General features: G+C 36.5%; 1 protein-coding gene across 1 annotated transcript; it reads left to right on the top strand.

Moving 5' to 3' along the window:
* Positions 1–9477: 9477 nt before the first annotated feature.
* Positions 9478–9798, top strand: LOC141482594 (uncharacterized). The gene has a single exon (XM_074176097.1). It carries the CDS (start codon positions 9478–9480, stop codon positions 9796–9798), a length of 321 nt encoding a protein of 106 aa, XP_074032198.1.
* Positions 9799–11126: the final 1328 nt, after the last annotated feature.

Genomic DNA, 11126 nt, shown 5'->3' on the forward strand with positions numbered 1-11126 from the left:
GTGCTGCTTGTAATAATGTATTATGGTCCCCCTTTGGGTGCCTTGTCTTTTCGTTATACTGTAGTGTTAATGTTTTCATTTTATTTACGTATTATTCAATTTCAAATGTTTGATTAATCACCTGACTTGCTACAATTGTTTTATACTTATACGTAGTCAAATAAATTATCTATCTATCTATCTATTTACTATATTCACGGTTTTCGGAAAAGCTTTTGATAAAGTAGACCACGACGTTTTGATATATAAACTAAATAAAATTGTATTTTCTGAGAATTTGTTAAGATTGTTGAAAAGTTATTCACAAAATAGATACTCCTCTATTAAAAACAATAGTAACGCATCAGGTAAATTTCATGCCAGCTCTGGTATTCCTCAAGGATGCAACCTTGGACCACTATTATTTGTTCTATTCATAAATGGTCTCCCTTCCATTCTGCAATTTTCTGAATGTTTGCTTTTTGCCGATAATCTGAAAATATATAAACAGATACAAACAGTTAGGGATTGTGTTAATTTGCAAAGGGGCATCCACAGTATTTATGAATGGAGCATCACAAACAAATTGAAATTTCAGATTACCAAATGTAGCATCATTACAATAACTCGTTTGAAGGATTCTGTTATTTTTGACTATTATGATGGATGGGGAAGTCCGCCACAGATGTTCTGACCACAGTTTTTGACACTTTATTCGCTTTATTATTTATTAATGAAAAAAAATTGTTGCTCTTCAGTTATTTTGACCTTTTCTTCAAATTACATCTGTCTTTTTTAAATATAAGGCAAGACTTCTATCTGGCTTCAGTAAAATCCAATCTAGCCAGCGGTGACATTCAATCAAATAAAATGGCTTTACTAGCGACACGAATCACAAAAACCAAATGACTGTCGCCTTTAAAGTCGAATAAATCTGCACATTAGGATATATTTAATTGTAAATATTAATTGAACTCGGTGAAATAATGTTCAAGTACCGGCTGAAACCATAAATTTCTTCGATATTTCATAATTGGAATTGGTAATGAAGCTATTTCAATTATTGATTTTATTATAAACTCAGCAAGTTCTAATAGCGCCATCTATAATTTGATTGGTGGAGGCGGATTTGTATTATTTTAATAATTCTTACTAACTTGAAATTATGAGAACGGTTATTTTTCACAATACTCGTACGAGAATATAAAATATTCAATACAAGTAAAATTTTACACACTAAGAAAAGAGATAATAGAAGTAGCAATATTTATCAAAAAAAAAGGCTGAATAAATTTGAACAAACACCATCAGTTATTATTTAAGTATTTGGTAAACAGTATTTCTGCCAGGGATCGTACGTTGAAAAATAATACCCCGTCAATCCTTAGCTGACACATGTTAAACCTTCTGAGGGTTGTCATTCCCAGGAAAACTATAAGCCAGTGTGTATAATGTGAGAAGTTGGATTATCAGCAATGTTTAAGTGAAAATATTTACTTTTGCTTGAGGTGTCATTGCTATAGTTCCCTTCACAGCACAATGAATGTTGTTGACAGTTGATGCCAGAGAGGGAAGATGTCTGTCAACCCCAGAAAAACTGTGATAATCCCCTTAACCAGGAAGAGAAAATTTGACGATTCAATGCCACTTTCCCTCATTGGTGAGGTCATTCCATTTGGAACGGAGGTGAAATATCCTGGCATTGTCCTTGATGAAGAACTTACCTGGAACGCTCACTTGGAAAAAGTTATACACGAAGCCAGACTGTCCCTATGGACATGTCGAAGAATTTGTGGTAAAAGTTGAGGTTTAGGTCTCAAACAAATTCATTCAATTCATGTGATGATTGTCAGATCAATGACCACTTATGGAGCAATTGCCTGGTGACCGAAGGCTTTACAGAAAACGTATCAGGCGGAGCTCTTTAGCTTACAGAGACAAGCTTGTCTGGCCATCAGTGGTGCTATCAGTACCACACCGTTAGCGGTCATGAAGATCAATTTGGATCTACCTCCTCTCCACAATTTTCTGAAGAGAGAGGCTAGATGGACTGCATATAGATTTGGGCACATAGTCAATTGCACAAATCAATCTAACGCAGTACAATAAACTGCTGATTGATCTGTGAGTCACAGCATTCTGGGAATGTCCTCTGCCATTATGCTTCCAACTGTCAACTAAGAACTGCCTCATACAGATACAATCCACTAACAAATTCTGTGAAACAATTCTAGAGTGAGTTATGATGAGTAGTAATAATAGAATAACTTTCGATGAGAAGAAAAATAAAGTTCATTACATATTTGCTTGGAGTTTTGCCTTTAAAAATGCAAGAAAAACTTATTGGCAATTATTCGCCATCGATCGAACACGCTTTCAACGACGGATTCGACTCAGTTCCGCTTTTATAGCTACAATTTTTGAAAATTCGCATAGACAAAACATTTTCAGCCAAAGATTTCGAAAAGAAGAAGAGCTTGGAAAATTTTATTCTTATTTCTTGTTTTGATAACAGGAAAGTATGAATAGATGATCAAATTGTACAGTACATACAGTACAGGTACTAGTGGAGAGGACTGGATCCAGCGGGTGAAGACAATATTAAGAGCAGATTATTGTTGGTTTACAGATGGATCAAAAACATCCACAGGTTCTGGTGCAGGTATTTTAGTCGCGGACCCAGAACAGAAGTATCAACCTGCCTAGGGACCTAAGCGATTGTATTTCCAGTGGAAATCTATGCCATTGAACTTTGTATGAAGATATTGATAGAAAACATCCTCATACACAACAAATCAATAAAAAATATAACAGCAATGTCTAAATTGTTAGCAAATTGCCAAAAACGACTCTCCTCAATAAGAAGACTTGACAAATCGTCTCTGGTCTGGATTCCTAGCCATACTGGCCTAGAAGGCAAAGAGGCTGCTGAGTTCCTTGCCGAGGAGGGTGCTGCAAGCAGCTTTATCAAACCAGAACCTGTTATTGGCATCGTTTTAGGCTTTGCCAAACAAACATTGAACAATTGGATTGGCTCATTCCAAGGCGTTCATTCACCTTTCAAAGCTTGATACAAAACAGTTGTTGGACTATAGTAGGGAAGAACTACGATGCCTAACAGATCTTCTTACAGGTCACTGTCGTCTGAATCATATACAGAGACTCGGACTGTCGGAAAACAATGTGTGTCGCCTCTGTTTGTGAAATGATGAAACAGCAGAGCACACACTTTGTTCCTGCCCCGCTGCTACCTACTAATACTTCCACCAGAGTTTTGGTATAACTAACTGAAAACTTTAACGGATTATAGAAGAAACTTCCTACTCCTGACTAATAATTTCACCGGAGTTTTCTGAAAGACTAATTGAGAATGTTGACGCATTATGAAATGAATTACCTAACTAATGACTCATGAATTCACCAGAGTTTTAGTGTGAACTCGTTGAAAATTTTGGCGCATTATGAAAAGAACTATCTTCTTATTGAGTGATACTTTCACCAATATTTTAGCATAACTAATAAAAAAAATTGACGCATTATAAAAAGCTACCTACTTCATGACTTATGTTTCACCAGAGTTTTGGTATAACTGATTGGAAACATTGACGCATTATAAAAAAACTACCTACTCAATGAGTAATAATTTTTGGGATGGACTGATTGAAAACTAACTCCCTGTCCAATGACCAATACTTTCACCAGAGTTTTGTTACGAGCTAATTAAAAATTTTGACGCATTATAAAAAACTACCTAGTAATAACCGATACTTCCATCAGACTTTTGGTATTGAAGATTTTGACGCATCATGAAAAAAAGTACCTACTTGATGACTGGTGATTTCACCAGAGTTTTCTGATAGACTAATTGAAAATGTTGACGCGTTATGATATGAAAGGAACTATCCACCTAACGACTAATGATTTTAACAGAGTTTTGGTGTAAAATGATTGAAAATGTTGGCGCATCATGAAACAAACTATCTTCTTATTGATTTATACTTTCACCAGAATTTTGGCATGAATAAAAAAAAACTGATGCTTTATAAAAAAATAACTACTTAATGAGTAATAATTTTTGGTATGGACGGATTGGAAATTAAGACGCATTACAAAATTCCCCGGCCAATGACTAATACTTTCACCAGAGTTTTGTTACGAGCTAATTAAAAATGTTGACACATTATAAAAAAACTACCTACTAATAACCAATACTTCCACTAGACTTTTGGTGTAATTGATTGAAAATTTTGACGTGTTATAAAAAAAGTACCTACTTGAAGACTAATGATTTCACCAGAGTTTTGATAAGAACTAATTAAAAATATTGGCGAATCATAAAATTCATCTAATTCAATGAGAGAATAGAATTTGGGTCATGATGACTGTCCTGCGTTTATCACTCTCATTTATAATCAGCTTCATTGACTTCAGGGTTTTGTTCACCTTTTTCTAGGATCATTCCTTAAAAACCGTGATTTGGTACGACCGAAACTGGTCGTAACAAATAAAAAACTCAGTAGAAATCAGCCAAAAAATATTTTCTTCATCTTATGTAATAGGAATCACATGCTGAAAGGTAAGACCTCGTTAGTCATTAGCTCGCACAAGTATGGGAGCGACAGCTGATTAAGGGAAAACAGAAAACAGATTTTATATGAAATATATTTGTACGAAATATCGTATCTTGGATGATTCCTATATTTCCAGGTGTTCAAAAACAAGATACTTTCAATTCATCACCCCTATGCTTCGATTCGTGTAATTCACGTCCCATCCAGAAATTAGCAGCAATAAAAACGTCCAACAATTGAAAATTATTCACGGCATAACTGAAGCAGTTCCCAGAATAAATGCTTGCTATCAGGGCACCCATGTTCTCGATGCATCGCATTCAATTTGTTTTCTGCAATACATTAATTAGCCCATTTAAAATGCAAGATGTGTCCTTCCAGGACATCGACGTTGATAAGTAGTGCTGATAAATGATCTGGTCGACACTAACAATACTTCTGAGCTTTCATTGCGACTTTTAATCTTTGCTCAGAGGAGAGTCGTGTTACTTTTTATTTCTTGAAAAACCGACCACATGTTATGGACATTGTAGTCGGTTAGGAGACATATGCAGTCCACGCACTGGCCTGTGTAAGTTTGATTGGTTATCTGGGAAAGTGTGAATATACAGGCCGTTTTTTAGCAGATCCCACTATTGATATCTTGGAAACGGTAAGACCTACAAAGTCTGTTGTATTGAAAAAAAAGTTTCCTGTTCTTTGAAAAAATCACTATTGAAAAAATAGTTTATTACGGTTTCAGGCCATACTACGATATTTTTTCTTAGTCGAAAATCGAGATATTTTTCAGCGATTTTTTTACTACGCCACTGGATTCAGAGTGCCACTAAATAGGTGTGACCAAAATTTCATGGGAAAATATTAATTATTAACAAAGTTATGACAACTCAAAAATTCGTAAACTCACACAGCTAACAGTCACATCATATCATTTTTTTATGATTTCAACAATAAAGTGCCGCCAGATGAAAAAAAAAACAAATCGCGTAAATATTTTTAATGAAAATAACGGAATTACATTCACACAATTCAACTAACAGTGAAGCAAAACATTTTAATAAACGTAACTAATAACTAATTATTGAAATGTTTCGATTCAGTGCAACAATTAATTCTAACTCATATTCTAGTAGCCTCTACTAATCCACCACGTATTTCGATACATGTGTCGTAGCGCTTACGAATGTTTCTGATTACGTACCTTAGTTCTTGAGGGCTAATATCTGCACATACCTGTTGAATTCTTGCACAAAGTTCATTTCTATCTCTTGAGCGGTTTTTGTAAACCTCTTGTATGAGAAGTCCCCAGAGAAAAAAGGGCAAAACTGTGAGGTCTGGAGATCTGGGTGGCCACTCTATACACGGACTACCACGGCCTATCCATCGGTTTGGAAAATGTTCGTTGAGCCATTGCCTCACAGCTCTGGCATAATGAACTGAACACCCATCTAACTGGACAATTAAATTTGATCGTTCATTGATTGGCAGCTCGTGAATAGCATCCCAAAACTCTATGTTTAAAAATTGTAGAAACATCTGTGCATTGATGTTTTCCTCAAAAAAGAAAGGACCAATAATTCGTTCGTTCAATATCCCACACCAGACGTTGATTTTTTGGGAATACTGGCTTTTACAGTTTATTACCCAGTTAGGATTATCCGCTGCCCAATAGCGACAATTCTGTGATGACACTACTCCATTTGTAGTGAAAGTGGCTTCGTCGGATTATAAAATATTTCTTAGGAAATTTCTATTGTTTAAATATTCCCATTGGGCCCATAAACAGTATTCCAGGCGTCTTGCTTCGTCGCCTTCTTGAAGTATGTGTAAAAATTTTGGCTTGAAAGGTTTAATATTCTTCGCCTTGAGACATACCCGAATAGTTTCTCGAGGAATATTCAAATCTAAAGTGGCATTCCTTATACTGGCATTAGGATTATTTCCGAAATGATCTAAAATGATTTGATCATTCCCATCATTCCTGTTTCGTCTTTGTACAGGATTACTTTTTAACATCATGTTTGATACTGCAACAGTTTAATTGAATATTTTATTTATTTTATTTACCGTACCGCGAGGACGATCTGGATGTCTCTCATTAAATAGTCTACAAACCTCTCTAGCACTTCTAACGTCATCTCCCGAAAGGCGTACAATTTCAATTTCCTCAATTTCGAATTATTTTGTGTCAGCCATGACACAAAATAATTAGAAGAACTGTAAGGTGAATATTGTTGACAATAGTACACTCAAATCTTTCACAAGTGTCAAACTGTAATATCATTTCCATGGCAATTAAGATTTAAATTGAAATATTAGGTCTTAGTTTTAGTTAATTTGCGTGAAAACTTGAATGTATTTCCGTTATTTCCATTGAAAATATTTACGCTATTTGTTTTTTTTTATCTAGCGGCACTTTATTGTTGAAATCATACAAAAAATATTCTCATGGCTATATCTGTTGATATAGGGTGTTTTTTGTGACTGTTAGCTGTGTGAGTTTTCGAATTTTTGAGTTGTCATAACTTTGTTAATAATGAATATTTTTTCATGAAATTTTGGTCACACCTGTTTAGAGGCACTCTGAATCCAGTGGCGTAGTGTTTCTTTCAATGAAAAAATCGCTTATAAAAAATCCCGATTTTCGACTAGGAAAAAATATCGTAGTATGCCCTGAAACTTTGATAAACATTTCAAATTTTGTCCCAAGGTAGACCTTCTAGTACTTGACATTTCAAAAAAAAATTATTGAAATCGGTTCACAACTTCAAATGTTAGGGGGGTGTTTCCATTAAAAATGGGTCACATATATATACATATACATATATATATATATATATATATATATATATATATATATATATATATATATATATATATATAGCTAGATTTCATATCATTTCTAGAAACATGTGGATACGTTTTCCGATGGCATTTCAGGTTAGCTTCCCAAATTTCTGCTACCACAGTTGTCGGTTGAATGGTCAAACCACCAACACTGACATAAAAACTTGGCAAGTTGACCAATAGGTGGTTCCACTTATGTTTCGCTTGCGTTTACGCAGCTATTTTTATCAAGTACTTTCTTGGTTTTTTCTCATTTTGTCTTCAATCGAGGACCGCCTGCCCGGTACTGACGATGCCCAATAGGCTGAAACAGCTATATATATATATATATATATATATATATATATATATATATATATATATATATATATATATATATATATATATATATGGTCAGTCGGTAGCCAAGCGGTTCGGCGTGGGATGCTTTGTTCACTCACTCGAATTGACTGCCGTGTTGGTCGGTGGTTCAAGCCCTAGTCTGAACGATCGATTTTCACTTGCTACCGTCCAACCCGTGTTAGGAATCACACGTTAAAAGGTAAGACCTCGTTAATCCTTAGCTCACACAAGTTTCGACTTCTGAGGGTTGTCGTTCGTAGGGGTGTGACAGCTGGTTAACGGAAAAACAGATTTTAAACAGATTTTTTTAAACAGATATATATATATATATATATATATATATATATATATATATATATATATATATATCCGGGCTCCTTAGCCACTCGTTAGTGCAAGATAGTGATCATCATCGACCTAAAGTCAATGATATTCCATTGAAAATCGAAATTCTTTTTTGCATACATAGGATTTATCGGGTTTGAAATTTATTGCAGTACCTACCTAGTTGATCTGTCAAAATGTTTCTCAATTTAAATTTCATCTGACTGAATATGTAGAGATTTCTTCTAGGCATCGCGACAAGCTTTTATTATAATTTCAGTTCTGTAAAGTCATGAATGAATGTGGTTAATGTGATTTAAAATTTAATTTTGATCTTTTTAGGGCACTTAAATAAAAGCTTGTTTTGAAAGTTTTACATTTTATGATATGGAAATGGAACAAATCGTTTGTAGATTTCAGTTCGTCTCAAGAAGGTGGTACATTGAATTCATTTCAGTGGATTTCATTACACCAATTTCTTCTCGAATGTTCATCAATCCCAAACATCCTCAGAGCGTGTCCAATCCACAAGAAAATACCCCTCAATTCATCGATATAGGCCCGTTGCGAATTTTCGACGAATCCGCTATTTTGTTTGATATTCAGTTCTGCCAAGAATGCCGTCAGAAAAAAATCGTTATGAAAAGTCCACAATGGGCAGACGATTGCAAATTATAGCGGTGAGAGCATGCAAGTTTTTGTGGACCGGCGGTCTTCTTTGAACGACTTGCATACATATCTACCAACATTTAAATAATTTATATGTATGTACGCATTCGCGAGACACTTTTTCAATTGTGCCGCAACAATGAGTCGGAGAGAGACAGTTGACGGAATCTGACGGAAAAGACTCCTGCGGAGGTTCTGGTGACATCCCGATCAGGGGTGGCGTTGCAGGATTTCGTGGGATCGGAGGGGCATGGAGAGCTCTTGTCCTCTTCATTACTGAACTTTTTTAAAGAAATGAACTTTACACGTTCACACCAGCGACTTATTCCTAGGATATGAAAAGACTATGGTCAAACTTACCAAAGAGGAAACTCACCTCAGCTTCTTGTGCAGAGCTAGAGACAACTACATCATACCGAAAGGTTCTTTGCTGAAATCGCCAATCCCAGGAGAGAGAGCCAAACACATATTGGAACACGCCAGCCGGGCACTAATAAGGTCTCAAATTAATTACCACCGTTGGAAGAGGTCAACTCTGATGCAGGATAGAATGTTTTGAAGAAATGAGAAGAGAGACCTTAGGAAAGGATCATGGACCAATCTTTACCAAGATTGAAAGCACGTGCTTGAAGATCCAACAAACATGGAGAATACCCACAACAGGAAGTGGGGAAAGTTAGTAAAGAAACAATTCCCAAATGCAAAACGAGAACAGGACAACTATGAAGCCACCAACGTCATCAACATGAGTTCCCGCCCGCTCACGGATATAGAGAAATCTTTGTTGAGGAAAGGTCTAAACTTCGCCATTGCACCAACACTTGTGCCCACTTTGGAAATAATAACTGCAGTAGAATCTATCAGTTCCCTTATTGATCAGATCGAGGCAGAAGAATTCAGATGGAAAATCAGAGAACAGCTAGATCGACAACCAGTTCCAACTTCTAACATCAGCAATGAAGAACGAAGAGCACTGAACGGGCTACGGAGAGACAACACCATCAAGATCTCACCTGCAGATAAGGGGAACGCTACTGTTGTGATGGACACTGATCTCTACGAATAGAAGATCGAAGAGGTGTTTCAGAAAGGAAAATACACGAAGATCGTAAGAGACACTACTGCATCAATTGAAAGGAAGCTGTACCAGACTTTGAAAAAACACGAAGTCTATTTTACGAAAAAAGAGAGATCATTGCTAACACCGCACCACAGTGAGCCCACTCACCTGCATGGACTACCCAAAATCCACAAAAAGGATGTTTCGCTCAGACCGATCATTAGCTCCAGAGTTTCAGCCACTCAGAAATTGTCCAAATTTTTACTACCAATAATTAAACCACTGCAGGGAAAAACATCATCTTTTGTGAAACATTCAAGGCATTTCGTTGAACTACTAGGGGAAATCGAAGTAAAAGAGCAGGATCAACTGATCAGTTTCGACGTGGAAAGCCTCTACACCAACGTTCCTGTCGAATAAGCACTTCAAATCATACAGAAGAAGCTATCCAAAGATGGGGACCTGAAAGAGAGAACAAACTTACCGATACAAGTAATCATGGAATTACTAGAATGCTGTGTACGAAACTGCTACTTCCAACTGAAGGACGTATTCTTTACGCAGGATGAGGGACTTCCAATGGGATCGCCACTTTCACCTGTTATAGCCAATATATATATGGAGTGGTTTAAAACTCTGGCCATTGAAGAAGCCCACAAGAAGCCACGAGTCTGGTTGAGATACGTAGACGACACCTTCATAATATGGAACCATGGGAATGCAGAACTAGAGACTTTCCTGAAGCACATCAACAACGTAAGTCCTTCCATCACTTTCACAATGGAGAAGGAAGTCTACAATGAATTGCCTCTCTTAGACGTATTGATAAAGAGGACCGACATTAAATGAGAAACATCTGTATATCGAAAACCCACTCACACAGGACAGTATCTGAACCAGAAATCCAACCACCATCAATCGACTAAGAGAAGAATCCACTAGACTCCACTAGACCGTGCTTTTGGACTCTTTAATACAAAGGAAGGTCTCGAAAAGAAACTAGGCATTATCAAAAATGACCTACAACGAAATGGTTACTCATGAGTGATGGTAGAACAGGCCTCAGCTAGAAGACAGCAAAAAATCCACAAGGAAGAGCAGCCGCTTCAACAAGTACTTGTACTTCCTTACATCAGAGGATTATCGGAAAGGATAAGAAGGATTGGGTCCAAGTACAACATCAGGACCTGCTTCAGATCTGGGAACAATATCCGTCATAGCCTTACAAAAACCAGGCCCACCAAACGCGGACTGCGATTCCAAGAATTGCATTTACCGGGTACCCTGCAAGTGCGGAGAATCATACATCGGTGAAAGTAAGAGACCATTGAAAG

The sequence above is a fragment of the Leptinotarsa decemlineata genome, unplaced genomic scaffold, assembly GCF_025532065.1.
Source record: "Leptinotarsa decemlineata unplaced genomic scaffold, Ldec_3_MD MMD2_tig00001621_RagTag_RagTag, whole genome shotgun sequence".
Classification (NCBI taxonomy): Eukaryota; Metazoa; Arthropoda; class Insecta; order Coleoptera; family Chrysomelidae; genus Leptinotarsa; species Leptinotarsa decemlineata.